This window comes from Panthera pardus, unplaced genomic scaffold, assembly GCF_024362965.1.
Source record: "Panthera pardus isolate Hobbes unplaced genomic scaffold, ASM2436296v1 HiC_scaffold_15, whole genome shotgun sequence".
Taxonomy (NCBI): domain Eukaryota; kingdom Metazoa; phylum Chordata; class Mammalia; order Carnivora; family Felidae; genus Panthera; species Panthera pardus.
In genome coordinates this window covers 14686789-14706003 of record NW_026526710.1, presented here as the reverse complement: position 1 = coordinate 14706003, position 19215 = coordinate 14686789, and the positions used below count along the sequence as shown (strand labels likewise).

The 19215-nt window shown below is 47.4% G+C and overlaps 1 protein-coding gene and 1 gene segment (V, D, J or C); both read left to right on the top strand.

Moving 5' to 3' along the window:
- Positions 1–19215, top strand: part of LOC109277787 (immunoglobulin lambda-1 light chain-like) — a 208049-nt gene that overhangs the window by 151875 nt on the left and 36959 nt on the right. Inside the window, exons 1-2 of one of the 2 annotated variants that reach the window (XM_053902154.1) lie at positions 5199–5310; positions 5582–5880. The exons of the other annotated variant lie outside the window; for it this stretch is intronic. Coding sequence (XP_053758129.1) covers positions 5265–5310; positions 5582–5880 — 345 coding nt within the window. The 5' untranslated portion in view covers positions 5199–5264. Of the gene's footprint in view, positions 1–5198; positions 5311–5581; positions 5881–19215 lie in introns of those variants that run through there. 2 annotated transcript variants of the gene reach the window in all.
- LOC109277418 (immunoglobulin lambda-1 light chain-like) overlaps positions 1–19215 on the top strand; it is a 287721-nt gene that overhangs the window by 249877 nt on the left and 18629 nt on the right.

The following is a 19215-nucleotide window of genomic DNA, read 5'->3' as shown; positions in this document are numbered from 1 at the left end:
ATACATCTGATGCTAGATGGTAATAGTATGACCCAGGAGAACAAAACAGAAACATAGGATTAATATGTATCCAAACATATTCATATCAACATAAGGAAGAAACACTTGTTCCTTCTATTGTCCTCATTTCTGCCACTACATGTGGTCAGTGGTGTCTATAATTACATCTTCACCACCCACTCCAGATTCCCCTTCCCACAACAAATACCTGAGAGAGTCGTCATCCCTGCCAGTTGCGATGACCAAAACTCTATTCTGGAACATTCACCCATTATCAGACCTGCTGAATTGGAATGTGCTGATTTTTTTTTTTACTGTAATCATAGTCCCAGATAATATTAGGGGATCTCCTGAGTCCATACATAAACCTGCTTCCCCAATTGTGTAGGAGAGACCCAACTGCCCCTTGATAGACATCGGAATCACCGACACAGTGCCCCCTACTTTTCCTGGTGATTCACTGCCAGAAAGACACAGGAGGGGCCATGGCACCCTCTCAACCACCAGTACAGAGCAGCCAAGATCCCACTGGGTATCATCCCATTCACAACACACAATCCATGTGGCTGATGAAAAAGTCTGTTCCTAAATCATTTTTTCCACATCACTACAGGGTCTACAATCTGTATCAAGCTCAGTCGATGAGGGCAGGACAATTAAGCCCAAGAACCAGGTGACCAAGTAGGACCTGGGGAGACAAGGAGAAGAAGTGAGATGTTCCAGGGTGGCCCAGACCCCTGGCCTGTGACACTCAGTGAGCACACAGTCCCCTGAGGAGGGGGTGGGGGGCGGTTCACAAGATGCAGCTGCAGGCGAGGCAGCTGGGTGGGGCCCCGGGCATCTGCATGTGGAAGAGCTCCCAGGTGCCTGTGGTGCTGATCCTCCCAGGACCACACTCTGTGTGGCCTCACTCCTGCTCTCTGGCTGCTCCCAGCACAGGTGAGGGGCCCACAGGGAGGCACAGTGTGCGGCACAGGCAGCCTGCTCTCTCCCACGCAGGGTCCCTGGGGTCAGGTGCTTGCCCTCACCTCTGTCCAAATTGCTCCCTCCCCTCAGTGCTAGACCAGTCACTTCTGACTCAGCCTCCCTTTCTTCCTCCAGGTCCCTCCCCTCTCCTGTCTTAGGAGCTCCATGCCTCCCCTGACCTGAGGCTGCCTCCATCCCTGTCAGTGGCCCTTGGGAAGCCCAGGATTCCCTGCTCTAGGGGTAAGCTCAGGCATGAACATGCATCTTGGTACCAGTGGAAGGAAAGCCGGGTACCCAATCTGGTACGCAGATATGAGCAACCATCTGGGTCTGATTCTGAGGATGCAATTTAAGGACGTGGCCCCCTGAGCATGACCAGGACCAGAAGGGCCAGGACCAGGCTGTCCATTGCTGTGTCAGCTATCATGGCAGCAGAAATGGCTGGCAGTGACTCACAGTGACACAGAAGGATGGGGGATGGGACACAACCCTCCTGTCACAGCCTGCCTCTCATTCCCACCTGCCCTCTGAGCAGCTGTTGGTCAGGCCTTAGGATCAGGTATTCTCCCTGGTCCTGGCCTGACCCTCCAGTGTGGGAGAATCCAGTAAGTTCTCTGTGCTCTGGTCTGTGTTTATCCTAATGAACAGAGTTGGGGGCTATTCTGACTATTTGGATTGTAATTGAGTATTATGGTTGATAGTAAAGATTTGGGGTTTCATTAAATATCGCACGGGTCCCAGATATAATCACATGTTACTCAGGAGGGGAGACAGCTGTCCCAACAGCACAGTCCTGCGGAAACTCCTCCTCTCCTTGGATACAGGCAGCCTGCACGGGCCACAGGGGCCATGTGTACTCGCTTTCCTCAATGAGGCATCCCCACATCCGGAAGTACTGCCTGATGCTTCATGAAGAGGGGACCAGGCCCCTGCTGCCCCAGGCCCTTCCTTAGATTTTACACAAACTGTGGAGGAAGTGCAGCCACCATCTTGGATCCCACCTGGGGACTTTCTCCTGGCACCACTGTCCTCCCACTGCCCCAAATCCCATCACCTGCACCAGGCAGGCCCGACCCTTAGCTCAGGACTGACCCACAGGGACTCACACCCACCCCCAGGCTGACCCTGTGTGGTGGCTTTGCCTGCATTCTGGTCCCAGCTGTCATTCTGAGGGAGGAGACCTTATCCAAGACATGAATAAGTTTTTTTTCATAAATTGAATTTCTCTTCACAAATCTTTGACTTGTGGTTTTGAAATCAATTTTTAGAGCAATTTCATGAGGTCAAAACAACAGATGAGGAATGTTTTAAGAGGGAAAGCAGATGCTTCCCCAGTTTCCACTCCTGGCTTGAATCAGAGCAATACCTTCATGGGAGTGGGGAGACACAGGACAGAGAATCATTTTCTCCTCACAAAAGCATCACAAGTGCAATTGCAATATTTCATCTAAAATTTATTTATTACTTATTGATATGAGGAACTAAATAAAAAGGTAATTTTTGGTGGGATTCCCTATGACTGAAATGGTATTTCCAGGGAATTTTCAGGTCAAAGGATCATGAACGGGTCACTATAGAGAGTTATTCTCCAGAGATTCTCACCATAGGCTTTGTCAACAACATGACTTAATGGGCTGGCACGTCCCTAGTCCAGGTGGCCCCATGCCAAGTGTAGCAGCGCCCCCCATAGGCAGCTTCCAGATCTGAGAGGAAGGAGCTGTCTCCTTCAGGACCTGGAACATTCTGGCTGAAGTTGTTCCACATCCCCTCTCAGCCTGCGCAGCCTTCCTCACCTGGTGCAGGTGACTGTTGCTGCCTGGCACCTGCCAGCCTCTGCTCTTCTCTCTGCCTCTCAGGGACTGGGGACCTGCAGGCCTCTCCCAGCTTCCCTTCCCTGTCAGGTGCACCCCTCCCTCATGTTCCTGTTCAGCTCAGCCAGTCTGTGGGGCGTTGGGGAAAACAGTGCTAGGTCATCCACGTGGGACAAAACAGGAGGACAGGACAAGCGACACGTGTAGCACCCTAGTCTCCCTGTGGCTTTTAGGTGTGTAAGCAGGGAGGAAAGGGACAATAATACTGCCCTGCTAATAACCACTGCCCTCAGCCCCCAGGTGACCTAGGAAGTTCCCAGGCACTGAGCACACTTGTGTCAAACCTGTTCCTACCTCAGCAGCCTCCTCCTGTTGGTGCCTAGCAGGTGGCCTAGAGAACTTGACTTATTACCTGGAAATTGCCTCTTACCACACCTGACCACACCCTCTGTGCCCAGAATCCTCACCTTAGGAGAAAACTCCATACAGTCCCTGAACTGGGTTGGGATCCCAGGTCCTTCAGGTTTGTCCCGTTCTTTCAGATCCTATATCCCCCTGCCCGTGCCTACAGAGGGCATGACTGGGCTCCTCCCACACACATTCCACTGCGTGTTTCTCTTCCTGACTTTAGCAGGGCCAGAGTTCCCTCCTCAAGAGGGATCTATGTCTAGATCATGCAGAATTCCTACGATGCAATGTGAGTCAAACTAATGTGGGTCTGAATAAATGTCTGTCTCTGTTTTGGGGGCATTAGTCCCCAGGCACCCCACCACACATTAGCCCTGTATCTGCAGTTGACATCAAAAAGAGCCACCCTGAGTCCTGGGTCCCCCATGTGACACCACCTGTGTGACCTCCCACTACCTCAGAGACAGGTGCAGGGATGCCTCAGTGAAACCTGTGCTCTCTTCCTCCAAATGAGCCTGTTACAATTTCATGGGTAATCTAGGCCCCTCATGTAAGAATGCAAGGCGAGCTGGGGCACCTCGGTGGCTCAGCTGGTTGAGCATCCGACTTCAGCTCAGGTCATGATCTCGAGATTCGTGAGTTTGAGCCCCACATCGGGCTCACTGCTGTCAGCCTGCCAGCACAGAGCCCGCTCTGGATCTTCTATCCCTCTCTCTCTCTGCTCCTCCCCTGCTCACACTCTCCTCGAAATAAATAAATATTTAAAAAAAAAAAAAAAAGAATGTGAGGCAAGTAGAAGCCACGCATAGAAACCTCATTCCTCACTGTGGCAACAGTCCATGGAGCAGGAATCAGGACCTGAGCTGTAGGTTATGAATCTACACTTTACAAAGGAAGCCTCTGCAATCCAGCAGCCATTTGGAGTGGCCCCTAGGGGGCAGCAGAGATCACCTGCCAAAATCACACGTAGATCCAGCTCCTAACAGGCAAAGGGGTTTAGTAAGCAGGACCTTCGGGACAATTGTTCAATTATTTGCCATTTGTCTATAGTGTCATCCTTCACTCTCACGTTCAAATTCTTCAGGGTATGTGTGTGTTGGGTCCTGCTCATGAAGACACTGCCTATTTAACTAATACAGGTCCGGCATTTTGTCTCCCACCAACCCATGCCCTAGCTCACCCTAATGAAACAAAATGCTGTCACTGCCCACAAACACCCATCCTCCCTAGGATCACACGTTTCCCCTCCCTCCCTTGTGCTGACAGACTCAGCTGCTCCTCCTTCCTGGAAGTTCCTCCCACCTGCCCCCTCACCTGTCCCTCCACTCACCTCCCTCAAGGAAGGGGGAGGGGACTGGAAAGTTCTGTTCTTCCCTATTCCCAGTGCCTGCAACACAGTGATTTTCTCTGTAAGCTTTTTTCAACTTAACTTATATATTAAGATGTTTGCTACATGTTTTTCCAACAACTGAAGACAACTTAACTATAGTAAACATTCCCTTGAAGAGTTACTAAACTTTAAAGCCCCCTCTCATTATTTTATACCACAATCATTTCTTTGGCCTCTGATCTGACACCAAAATGGGGATGCTGAGTCACAACCTCTATGACCCGCTGCAGGAGTTCATGGCTCAGAGCAGACATTTACAGCACCATGATGGTTTTGTAAACTCCATGTACTCTAGACAGAGGATGAATTTTATTTGGGTTCTGTGGCCAAAAGCTGTGATCTGGGATAGGACCCTATACCTGTGTGAGCCTTATAGCGTCACCTATAGAATGGGCTCAGAAAATACAGTCTCCACCTTTGAGGTCTCAGTGGTCAGACCAGCCAAGGAGTAAACCCAGGACATTGAACTGGGAGGGAGATACCAGCCCCAGACTATGGGACAGGGCTGCCCCTCCCCTCTCTGTGTCCCTTAGGGCAGAGCCCTTCTCCGAAACCACAAAGCTACGCAACAGCAACCCCAGAGGCCCAGCTGATTTGCATAAGCAGCAGGTCTTTCCAGCAAGGGGATAAGAGATGCCTGAAAGGAACTTTGCCCAAGGTCTTGGTAGCAGAATCAGTGCATCTCCACCATGGCCTGGACCCCTCTTCTCCTCAGTATCCTGGCTCACTGCACAGGTGAGGGGTGTAATCCCCACTTGTGCTCACTGGTTCTGTGTGTGCTCAAAGGGGATGGTCCTGACCAGAGAAAGGGGTGGAAAGAATCTTATTTGTTCAAAGGATCCTTCCCACCAGCCAGTCCCATAAGCTCCTGGGGCTAAGACTTATAAGAGAGGGTACCCTGAGGGTCCAGAGAATCCCTGGGGCTCAATGCAGGCCAGGCAGCTTATGGGATTTCCCAGAAATGGGTCCTTCATCTTCTAGCCCAACCCATTTTTCTCTCTTGCAGGTTCCATGGCCTCCTACGTGCTGACCCAGCCCCCGTCAGTGTCAGTGAACCTGGGACAGACAGCCAGAATCACCTGTGGGGGAAACAACATTGGAAGTAAAAATGCTTACTGGTACCAGCAGAAGCCAGGCCAGGCCCCCATGCTGGTCATTTACTATAGCAGCAACCGGCCCTCAGGGATCCCTGACCGATTCTCTGGCACCAACTCAGGGAACACGGCCACCCTGACCATCAGCGGGGCCCAGGCTGAGGACGAGGCTGACTATTACTGTAAGGTGTGGGATGGCAGTAGTGATGCTCACAGTGACACAGGCAGATGGGGAAGTGAGACAAACCCCTTCCCCATCTGTATCACACTCTCCTCCAGCCTCAGAGGTCTGACCCAGGTCCCCAGACCTCCTATCCACCCACGCTTCACGCAGCACCACCAGAGGATATATCAGGGTTGATCTGGGGGCTCTTGGGATTTTTTTTGAGCCTGAGTATGTTTGGGAACAGAGGACCTGAGTGGAAGGACAAACAGAAAGAAACATCCATCCGCTGCTCCTTACCCCTCCATGTCCATATGGTGGTCATGGGCCGTTCCTTCACCCAACTGACGAATATTAGAGGCCTGAATTTCTCAGCTCAGCTGAGCTCCAGAAGCCCTGCCACCATGACAGCTGGGGATTCTGAGTGGAGCACACTAGTGCATTATTCACTGTGGTGTCACCCCCCTCCTGGGCTCACACATGCACCCACCTCTGCCTGGAGCCCCTGACATCTCACAGGGGTCCTCCTCACTGTGAAGTGCCCTTGGATCAGACAACTGCCTCCCCAGGTTTCTGCCCCTTCTCAGAGAGGTTCAGGTGCATGCTGGCCTGAGTGAATGAAGGCCCTGCCTCAGGTTCAGATGTCCTGAAGGTCTCAGCTTTAGAGCTCCCTGCAGGGATGGAGGCCTCATCTGATGTCTCACTGCACGTGGGTCACTTCTCCTTCTGCCCAGTCTGACCTTCCTCCTCCTTCCAGATCTCCTACACATGTACTTCTCCATCTCAGAGTCTGATTCCAGGAACCCAATCCAGGTTGGCCAGCATCCCCGACAGGGTCTTCAGGGACATGAAGAGGCTACTATATAAACACATAAAGCTCTGGTTTGTGCCCCAAATCCCCAATATATGTGTCAAAATCCCCAACAGATTAGATTGTTCCTCGTATTTTTAAACAATGAGAAAAGATGCAGACACACTAGGTGCTCTGGGTTCTGACAGACAGTTGAAGGGTCACATCTATCCTGATGGTGAATGAGGGACACTGGGGCAGTTGCCTCCTCCTACAAAGTGACCAGAAGATACACAACCATGGACTGAGGCACAAAATGGGTGCAATGTCACTTCTACCCCCCAAATCTCGCACAAGATTCTTTCTTCACACCCACCCTACCCCAGAATACAGACAGAAAACAGTTCTGTGAAATACAGTTCAGTCTGTCGATGTTGACACATAATAAGCCACCACAGTCCAACCTCATCCACGTGAAATCCACCCAATCCAGGCAAACCACAATCTCCAAATAAAGAGAATATTGGCAGCCATGCTTCCACGTGATGTTACAAACTATCCAAACTATCCAATGAAAAATTACCAACATGTTCATCCTTTCCCAGGAGGATACAAAGTATACTACTGTCTGATGGTGGTATTTATTTTTTGTCCCAGCTGAAATGATATCCTATAGCTTCATATTGAGACATAAAGTTAACTATTATGAACACATTGGATGTTAGATGATAATGAGATGACCCAGGAGAACAAAACAGAAACACAGGATTAATAGGTTTCCAAACATACTCATATCAACATAAGGAAGAAACACTTGTTCCTTCTATTATCCTCATTTCTGCCACTACCCTGTGGTCAGAGTTATGTCTATAGTTACATCTTCACCACCCACTCCATATTCCCCTTCCCTCAGCAAACACCTGAGTTAGTCAGTTGGGTCCCTGTCAGTTGAGACGACCAAACCTCCATTCCAGAACATTCACCCATTATCAGACCTGTTGAATTGTATTGTGGTGAATTGATGACTACAGTCACAGACCCAGGGAATATTAGGGGATCTCCTGAATCCATACATCCACCTACTTACCCTCATTGTGTGGTAGAAAATCCCTTACCCCTTGACAGTAGCCAGGAATCACCCCAGCCAGTACCCCCTACTTTTTCCGATGACTCACTGCCAGGCAGAGCCAAAGGGTTCATGGTGCACACTCAGCCAGCAGGGCCGTGCGATCAAGCAAAGCACAAAGTCCCAAGGATGACAAGGGAACATTTAGTTGATGGCTCACTGGGGATAACAGTGAGTGCTGCTACTTGCATTCCCACCCCAATTCCTAGACCCGTGAATCCCAACTAGGGGAGAAGCAATACCATATATGTCTAATACATGACAACTGAAAGTACATACAGAGTCCCAGGGGACATGGCATGAGCCCTGTGTGCTATTGCCACCACCCAGGTGGCAGCAGAGGTCACTTGCCTAGCCACCTGGTGATGGAGTGGGCCTGGTATCAGGGCTCCTAACATGGCAGGGGGAGCTAGTAACCATGACCTAAGATCTGAAGGAAAAGGTATCTTCCTTCTTAAGTATCATGCTTGACACTGATGTACAAAATCCTTTGGCTCCTTATTCCTCTGATCCAGATCTTGCAGTAATTATTTCTTAGGCACAGATCTGGGACTTCAATCTCCTACATACACCCCAGTGGTGTTAAGGCTCTCTTAAGTCTGCAAAGCCCCCAGGACCATGGGACAAGATGGAGGAACAGCATGGAAGTTTTTTGTGTGTTTTTGTTTTTGTTTTTGTTTTGTGTGTGTGTGTGTGTGTCTCTCGTCCCTGAAATACAGCAAGATCAACACTAAACCACCCTGCAAACCTAGAAAATTGATTTGAGGATTAACACAACAATCTGCACAACCTGAACCAGAGAACTTAGCAGGTACGTGGAGCAAAGAGGTGAACTGGGGGAGAAGCCATGGAGGGCAGGGGGCTGTTTTTGCTTGTGGAGAGGGGATGGAGGCGGGGGGTGGGGGAGAATACGGGAAAAGTATCCCCCCCCCCACAAAAGCAGCTGGAGAGAAAGTGGAAAAGTGGAAACAGCCACAGGGACTGAACCAAAAAGGGAGAAAGGAGAGGGTTTAAATTCCATTAAGACTCTATAAACAGGGGGAGTGCAGAGGCTGAAACTCTGCAGCTCGATACCTGGCGGTGCTCTGGTGGGAAGGACGAATCCCCGGGAGCAGACTGAAGTCCAGGTGTCTTCAGGACACACGGGAGAGGCAGTTCCCCTGCTGGGAGAGCTCCCCACAGGCAAAGATCCCAAAGGATCCTGAAGAACAACCACATTCGCTGGTGCTGGAACAAGGTCATTAAGAGTGAAGCCTGGTGCCAGATGCGTGTTGTGATTTTCCACAATCCCTGAAGGGCTGCTGCTGCATGATCACATGAACTTTTTCTGGGGCGGGCTGGCACCCAGCCACAGTTTACGGGCATCAGCAACAGCACGGTCCCACGGAACGTTCCTGGGTGGGGCCAGCACCCGGCCATTGCTCTGTGAGACCCTCCCTCAGAAGGTCTGAGTGGGTCAAAGCCACAGTCCCTCAGAAGCGAGGGGTCAAGAAACACAGCTGCATCTGAGATAAAACTCAGGAGGGAGGTGCCACCTGGCAACCTGACAGCTTGGTCACAGACAGTGTAAAAGCAGGGAGTGGACGGAAGCCGGAGACAAAGGAAGGGTGCACGACTGCCGATCAGGGAGAACAGAGTTCTAATACTAGAGACTGGGGGTAGCTGGGTGATGCCATTTTTTCCCCTCCTGCACATGCACATACACACATACAAGCATCACAATAATCCACCCCAGTAAGCTAAGCAGCACCATCTAGTGGAGAATGGGGCCATTACACTAAGCCCCACGCAACTGGGCCAACCTTGCTCTTCAGGAACACAAGTCTCTCCACCTGCTTAGTTTACAGACTATAAAGTGTTTCATAGTTTGACATCTAGGGGAAGACAATGTGATTTCAATAGTATTTCAGTCTGTTCGCTGGTCCATCTATTCAATTTTCTTTTTTTTTTTCTTTTTCGTTTCTTTTCTTTTTCTTGAATAGGAAAAGAGAAAAAAATGTATTTTTATTTTCAATTTTTATTAAAAATATTTTATTTTTTTTCTACAATATTTTCTTACTTTTTTGTAAATTTTTCCAATTCTGTTTTACTGCCATCATTTCATTTTATTCTATTTCATTGTATTCATTTTCACAGGAAGTTCATGACCACTAAACTACCCTGCAAGAAATTTTAAGGGGGACTCTCTGAGGGAGAAAAGACAAGGAAAAAAAAAGACCAAAAGCAACAAAGACTAGAAAGGACCACAGAACACCACCAGAAACTCCAAATCTAAAAGAAACATAATGGCAATAAACTCATATCTTACAGTACTCACTCTAAACGTCAATGGATTAATGCTCCAATCAAAAACATAGGGTAACAGAATGGATAAGAAAACAAGATCCATCTATATGCTGTTTACAAGAGACCCACTTTAGACCTAAAGACACCTTCAGATTGAAAGTAAGGGGGGGCGCCTGGGTGGCTCAGTCGGTTGGGTGTCCGACTTCGGCCCAGGTCACGATCTCACGGTCCGTGAGTTCGAGCCCCGCGGCGGGCTCTGGGCTGATGGCTCGGAGCCCGGAGCCTGCTTCCGATTCTGTGTCTCCCTCTCTCTCTGCCCCTCCCCCGTTCATGCTCTGTCTCTCTCTGTCTCAAAAAAAATAAACATTAAAAAAAAAAAAAAAAGAAAGTAAGGGGATGGAGAACCATCTATCATGCTAATGGTGGACAAAAGAAAGCCAGAATAGCCATACTTATATCAGACAATCCAGGCTTTAAGACTGTAACAAGAGATGAAGAAGGGCATTATATCATAATTAAGGGGTCTATCCACCAAGAAGATCTAACAATTGTAAAATTTATGCTCCAAATGTGAAGGCACTCAAATATATATCAATTAATCACAAACATAAACTCATTGATAATAATACCATAATAGTAAGGGACTTCAACACCCCACTTACAACAATGGACAGATCATCTAAACAGAAAATCAACAAGGAAATAATGGCTTTGAATGACACACTGGACCAGATGGACTTACCAGAAATATTCAGAACATTTCATCCTAAAGCAGCAGAATATACATTCTTCTCCAGTACACATGGAACATTCTCCAGTATAGATCACATACTGGTACATAAATCAGCCCTCAACAAGTACAAAAAGATTGAGATCATACCGTGCAGATTTTCAGACCACAACGCTCTGAAACTAGAAGTCAGCCACAAGAAAAAATGTGGAAAGATAACAAATACTTGGAGACTAAAGACCATCCTACTAAGGAATGAATGGGCTAACCAAGAAGTTAAAGCAGAAATTAAAAAGTACATAGAAGCCAATGAAAATGATAACATCACAGCCCAAAACCTCTGGAACTCTGCAAAGGCAGTCATAAGAGGGACGTATATAGCAATCCAGGCCTTCCTAAAGAAGACAGAAAGATCACAGATACACAACCTAACCTTACACCTTAAAGACCTGGAAAAAGAACAGCAAATAAAACCTCAAACCAGCAGAAGACAGGAAATAATTGAGATTAAAGCAAAAATCAATGCTATTGAAACAAACAAACAAACAAAAAAAAAAACAGTAGAATAGATCAATGAAACCAGAAGCTTGTTCTTTGAAAGAATTAACAACATTGATAAACCCCTAGCCAGTTTGATCAAAAAGAAAAAGGAAAGGACCCAAATAAATAAAACCAAGAATGAAAGAGGAGAGATCACAAGCAACACAGCAGAAATAAAAACAATAATAAGAGAATATTATGAGCAATTATATGCCAATAAAATGGGAAATCTGGAAGAAATGGACAACTTCCTAGAAATATATACACTACCAAAACGGAAACAGGAAGAAATAGAAAAGTTGAACAGACCCATAACCAGTAAAGAAATTAAATTAGTAGTCAAAAATCTCCCAAAACACAAGAGTCCAGGGCCAGATGGCTTTCCAGGGGAATTCTACCAAACATTTAAGGAAGAGTTAACACCTATTCTCTTGAAGCTGTTCCAAAAAATAGAAATGGAAGGAAAACTTCCAAACTCTTTCTATGAAGCCAGCATTACCTTGATTCCAAAACCAGACAAAGACGCCACTAAAAAGGAGAACTATAGACCAATTTCCCTGATGTACAAGGATGCAAAAATCCTCAACAAGATATTAGCCAGCCGGATCCAACAATACATTAAAAAAAATTATTCACCACGACCAAGTGAGATTTATACCTGGGATGTAGGGCTGGTTCAATATCCGCAAAACTATCAGTGTGATTCATCACATCAATAAAAGAAAGGACAAGAACCACATGATCCTCTCAACAGATGCAGAGGAAGCATTTGGCAAAATACAGCATCCTTTCTTGATAAAAACCCTCAAGAAAGTAGGGACAGAAGGATCATACCTGGAGATCATAAAAGCCATATAAGAAAGACCCAATGCTAGTATCATTCTCAATGGGGAAAAACTGAGAGCTTTCCCCCTAAGGTCAGGAACAAGACTGGGATGTCCACTCTTGCCACTGCTATTCAACATAGTATTGGAAGTCTTAATCCCAGCAATCAGACAACACAAAGAAATAAAGCCATCCAAATTGGCAAGGAGGAAATCAAACTTTCACTCCTTGCAGACGACATGATGCTCTATATGGAAAACCCAAAAGATTATACCAAAAAACTGCTAGAACTGATCCATGAATTCAGCAAAGTGGCAGGATATAAAATCAATGCACAGATATCGGTTGCATTCCTATACAACAACAATGAAGCAACAGAAAGAGAAATCAAGGAATCAATCCCATTTACAATTGCACCCAAAAACCATAAAATACCTAGGAATAAATCTAACCAAAGAGGTGAAAAATCTACACACTGAAAACTATAGAAAGCTTGTGAAAATACTGAAGAAGACACACAAAAAAAATGGAAAAAGATTCCATGCTCCTGGACAGGAAGAACAAATATTGTTAAAATGTCAATACTACCCAAAGCAGTCTTCATATTCAATGCAATATCTATCAAAATAACACGAGCATTCTTCACAGAGCTAGAACAAACAATCCTATGATTTGTATGGAACCAGAAAAGACCCTAAATAGCCAAAGCAGTCTTGAAAAAAAAAAAACAAAAAAAAAAACAAAGGAAACATCACAATCCTGGACTTCAAGCTGTATTACAAAGCTGTAATCATCAAGACAGTATGGTACTGGCACAAAAACAGACACTCAGATCAGTGGAACAGAATAGAAAACCCAGAAATAGACCCACAAATGTATGGCCAACTAATCTTTGACAACACAGGAAAGAATATCCAATGGAATAAAGACAGTCTCTTCAGCAAGTGGTGCTGGGAAAACTGCACAGCGGCATGCAGAAGAATGAACCTGGACCATTTTCTTACAGCATACACAAAAATAAACTCAAAATGGATGAAAGACCTCAATGTAAGACAGGAAGCCATCAGAATCCTAGAAGAGAAAGCAGGCAAAAAACCTCTTTGACCTTGGCCACAGCAACTTCTTACTCAACACGTCTCCAGAGGCAAGGGAAACAAAAGCAAAAATGAACTTTTGGGACCTCAACAAAATAAAAAGCTTCTGCACAGCGAAGGAAACAATCAGCAAAACTAAAAGGCAGCCAACAGAATGGGAGAAGATATTTGCAAATGACATATCAGATAAAGGGTTAGTATACAAAATCTATAAGAACTTCTCAAACTCAACACCCCAAAATCAAATAATCCAGTGAAGAAATGGGAAAAATACATGAATAGACACTTCTGCAAAGAAGACATCCAGATGGCCAAATGACACATGAAAAAATGCTCAACATCACTCATCATCAGGGAAATACAAATCAATACCACAATGAGATACCACCTCACACCCGTCAGAATGGCTAACATTAACAACTCAGGCAACAACAGATGTTGGCAAGGATGCGGAGAAAGAGGGTCTCTTTTGCATTGTTGGTGGGAATGCAAACTCGTGCAGCCACTCTGGAAAATAGTATGGAGGTTCCTCAAAAAAGTAAAAATAGAACTACCCTACGACCCAGCAATTGCACTACTAGGTATTTATCCAAGGGATACAGGTATGCTGTTTTGAAGGGGCACATGCACCCCAATGTTTATAGCAGCACTATCAACAATAACCAAAGTATGGAAAGAGCCAAAACGTCCATCGATGGATGGATGGATGGATAAAGAAGATGTGGTATATATATATATATATATATATATATATATATATATATATATATACACACACACACACACACACACACACACACACACACACACACAATGGAATATTACACAGCAATCAAAAAGAATGAAATCTTGTCCTTTGTAACTACATGAATGGAACTAAGGGTATTATGCTAAGCTAAATTAGTCAGAGAAAGACAAATATCATATGACTTCAGTCATGTGAGGGCTTTAAGATACAAAACAGATGAACATAAGGGAAGGGAAGCGAAATATAAAACATTTTATAAAAACAGGGAGGGGGGCAAAACATAAGAGACTCTTAAATATAGAGAACAAACATAGGGTTGCTAGAGGGGTTTGGGGGGGGGATGGGCTAAATGGGTAGGAGCTTAAGGAATCTACTCCTGAAATCATTGTTGCACCATGTGCTAACTAACTTGGATGTAAATTTAAAAATAAATTACAGAATGTAAAAAAAGTCTATAAAGCCCCCTCTCTCTGAGAACACACATTGTACCCCCCTCTTTGCTCTGAGAGCCTCCTGTCCTGATTTCTAAGAGAAGTTCCTCCTTTCCCCCCTAAACCGTCTCCAGGGGGCTGGTGCCAATTTTCTTTTCTTTTTCTTTTTCCATTCCAAGGACACAGTAGCTATTCAATAACCATTACTCAACCTTATACATTATATTAAATATTTTTATTACCTAATGCATTTTCCCTAGCAACTGAAGTCAAAATCATCATTTCAATTTCACATGAAGTATTCTTAGAATTCAGCCAATTTCATTCTCTTATACTCAAATCACATCTTTTGAGTATGTGATATGTCCCTGCCCCAGCCACACATTGGAGATTCTGAGACACAGCACTTACCACCTGTCCAAGAGCTCATGGCCAAGGGTAGACTCTTATAGCAGCTCCATGGACCTTTAACAACTCCACGTGCACCTGGCAAGGAGGAAATTTTATTCAGGTTCTGGCTCTCACAAACTGTGATGTGCAGTAGAACGCTGCTCCTGTCTCAGGGTTTCCCTGGAGTAGGGGTGAGGAGGGTCACTGCACTGGGGCCTGGGAATGTCAGAGGAGACTCAGTGTGGAAATGCTCTGGAGGTGGAGCTAGAAGCAGACCAGCTCGAGGCCCCCACCACAACACAACGATGGATGAGACACTTGGAACTCCTGGATGATATTAACCACCTTCCTCCTGAGCCAGAATGGAGCAGAGGAAAGACCGGGAGCCCAGGACAATCTCAGCATCACCACCATGACTCTGGCCACCTTCATGACGGCACCCAGAACGATTCAGTGAGCATGATTTCAGGTTCCCTGAAAACACAGATAGACTGTTTCTCAGTGGCCAGAACAGCCCAGGATGTAGGCCAGGGCACAGACTGAACAGGGGCTACAGCCCCAGACTAGTGACTACCAGGAGGAGGATCCCCTGGGCTGGGGGTGGAGACTACAAGGGATACCTGTCCTCTCTGTGCCTTGGGGCTGAGCCCTTCCCCCTTCTCTGCAACCACAAAGCTCTTCAGCAGCCTCTAAAGGCTGATCAACGTGAGGGCCTGAAGGCCCAGCCTCTCAGCCCACCTGGGGAAACTGGGAAAGGCCATCTCAACAGCAAAGCTCCCCTATAGCTGATTCCTCCCTCTGTCCATCCTGTCTATCCTGCTTCCCACCCAACCCTTGCACAGGGGTTGGTCCCAATCACTCTCCCTGTAAACCTCCTGCAGTCTGGCTCCATCCCAGTATCAGCTTCTAGGGGAGAGGGGACCACCTGCATAGAGGTGTCACCTAGCCATCTGTCATCCACTTTCCCAGCTTCTGGGATATGCAACAAGAAACTTGAACAGAACTTACTAAGAGATCCCTTGTGTGTCATGTAATTTAAAAGATTGGGAAAAAATTGGGGGTGCCTGGGTAGCTCAGTTCAGCAGCCGACCTCAGCTCAGGTCATGTTCTCACCGTTTGTGAGTTCGAGCTGCATCGAGCTCTCTGCTGTCAGTGTGGAGCCCGCTTCGGAACTTCTGTCCCCCCCCCCCCCCCCCGCTCTGCCCCTCCCCAGCTCATGCTCTCTCTCTCAAAAATAAATAAATATTAACGATAATTTAAAAAAATAAAAGATTGGGGAAAAGTAAAATATCTGTAATCATCGTGCATCTTTGCATCTTTACAATTTTTTTTTTGAAAAACATTATTTCCTCTTGTCATGTGTTTTAAACTGTATTTTTTCCTCCCAAACTTGGGGCTGCCGATTTGAATCATTCAATCTAGGGAAGAGTCCCACTGTTTAACCTAATTGGCAAAGCCAGTCCTCACTGTCCAAGGTCCTATTCAGACGTACTTATGTTAGAAACTGTCTGGCTCTAGTTGTCAACACAAGTAAACATCTGGATGGGTATTTCGGGGAATATTGTAAAATCACTGAAAAGCAAAGGATGTGTCTGGAGAAATGGTCAAACAATAAAGTGAGGTCGATTTTATGTGATTATCTATTTTATAACAACTTTTTTAAAACAAGGTAAGTCTCTAGGCTATTTGCCACTATGGAACTAGCATACGCAGTGCAGTAACTACTATGGTATATGACACGTGTAGTTATAAACAAATGTGAGGGTGTGTGGGCTTTTAGGAATAATGAAGTAAGAACCGAATGTAAATTACGTTAGTATTGGTAGCCATCAGGATGGAGCGCTTTGTATGAATGTAATAAAGGAGGCTGCACCACCCTCTCTAAGAATGTGCTTTGTCCAGCGAGGACCTGCCAGGAGGCTGTTCCCGGTGGAAGAGCTGAAGGAGCTGTGGCTGCTACAAAGCCACCACCTGCCACGCAGGTCCTCATGAAGGGAGTGTACCCCTCCCGGGTATCAATCCAAGACTTTGGAAAGGGCCTGGAAAACTGGGCTCCGCTATGCAAACATCAACCCACCTGGTCAGGTGAGGCTGGAACCACAGGGCGCTGGCCACGCCCACTCCAGAACCCCGCCCCCCGACTTCCTCCACACACCGCCCCCTAAAAAATGTTCCCTGGAGTATCAAACACAGCCGGCACTAGTATGAGCAGAGTAAGCCACTGTCGTTACATGTAAAATTTAAGGGAGGACCCCAAAACTCGTCATCAAAATAATATTTAATGCAATCTTTTTTCACATCGTAATGCAGAAAAATCCCGTAATAAATATAACATCAAAACTGTAAGTCAGTTCAGTATCCGCCCCCCCACTCCACACTGGAGTGACTCGCTTCACTCGCCTCACCCCAGGCCGTGTTTGCAAGGGTTAGGTGGGTGTCAGGGAAGATGTTGGACTAGAGTCCGGCCTCTGCATCCTCCCGCCTGCCACCACCACTGGAGCCTTTCCCGGGCCTCTGTCTGGCCAGCCCCTTCTGAGTTCCAGCCCTTTCTGAGGTTTAGCCTCCCTCTACTGCTGGTCTCTGCTGCCCCCTATTGGACTGTCCCCTCGGGACTGCACTCCAAGCGGCTGTATTGGGAGAGTTGGGCGTTAAAGCACTGAAAAGTTCCCAAGCTCCATCCTTCAGTTCCAGGCTGGCTCCACCTCATGTGCAAAAAAAAAGCCTGGTCCTCTCAGGTCTCTGGCTGGTACTGGTAAGTCCCAAGACACAGTCTTTACACCAAGTCGCTGTGTGTCTTAGGAAAGAAACTCTCCCTCTCTGTGCCTCAGTTTATCAGTCGAAGGAACTAGAAGGTCCCCACCAGGGTCATGAGTCTGTGACATCTACAGAAGCAGTAGAATTCTCTTTCCATTTGCTGGAGGAAAGCTGGAATGTGGACCCACAAAGGAGTAGGGGTCTCCAGGGATCCTGGGGATCCCTCAGAGTGGGGCTCAGAAGCTGCAGAGCCAGACCCTGACTCCAAGAACTCTGAGAGATTCCAGAACCTCTGTCACATCCCCAGACAGATACTTTGTTACACACACACACACACACACACACACACACACACACACACACACCATGCACAACTGTGAGATGAGAAGGCCCAGCTGGCTTGAGTTTGGGGATGGGGGGGTGGTGGAGCAAGGTGCTGGAGAGACCTGGACTTAGGCAGTCTCTGGGGCTTGTGGAGTACAGAGCGGGCAGGAGACTGGTCAGCAGGAGACAGGGGCACCCTCTGACATGGGAAGCAGGACAGAAGTGATTGGACAAGGGCACACCCTGACACTCCATGGGAGAAGGGCTGGGGCAGGGCACAGAGGAGGCAGGGACCCTCAGCAGGGGGTCTACCAAGGGGGACAGATGGACCTGGACTCCTCTGGCCCAGCCTGAATCCAGCCCTCGGCGTATCTCAATCCAGGAAGGAGGTGAGGGGGCAGGCCTGGGTGGGTCAGAGCTGCAGCTGCACCATCTGGGAAGACCCAGCCCATCCCTCAAGTGTCCCCAGGAAACAACCAGACCCAGATTTCTGACTGCAGCCACCACAAGAGGATGTGGTTTGTGGCAGTGGCGGCCCAGAGGCTGTGGCAGGTGCAGGGGTAGGGGAAAAGAGGCACAGCTGGGGATGCTGCCTTTAGGGAGAGCCCCTTCTTCCCAAGACCTGGGGCTGTCCCCCAGAGAACCACAGCTTCTGGGCCCTGGGTAGTAGGTGAGTGTCACACCCACACAGGGGTGCCAGGAGGGAACAGCTTCGGTCTGGACTCCTAGGGCACATGCCACTCCAGCCCCCATGGTACCAGGAACCCAAGGTCAGAGGCAGGCGTGGGCCTCATCCCATGGATAGGATGATCTCCTGTCAAATGTAGCAGGAAAGTTAAGGAGTGCCTGACTCAAAACATGGGACACACAACTCTTAAAGGGACCTCCCAGGAAAGTCACTTTGGCAGGCCTGGGAGGCCTCATTTAGGGCTGCTGACACAGAAACTAGAAGCCCTGAGGGGCTGCAACCCAGATTTGAGCAGGTGTATTAAAAGACCTTGTGGCAGAAAAGGCAACTGGAAAGCAAGAGAGGCGCTGGGTGACAGGCGGGATCCTACAACCTGCTGCTTTCAATTCTCTCTTCACCGAGCAGTAAGACTTCACCAGGCCCAGAGAGCTGATGCACAGACATCAACAAAGCATGTCCTGGAGCCGTGCAAGGGCCAGCCGTCTGTATAGAATCTACTTGAACATCAATTTCTTCATCCTCAAATAGGTGAAATGATCTCAGCTCAGCCAGCAGCCGGCCCCGCTGTCTGCCTCAGCCTCATTGCATTACGTATTATATTCCTGGGCTTTCCAATGGCCCCCAGCCCAAAGCACCTGTGCAGTCCATCCCTCCTGC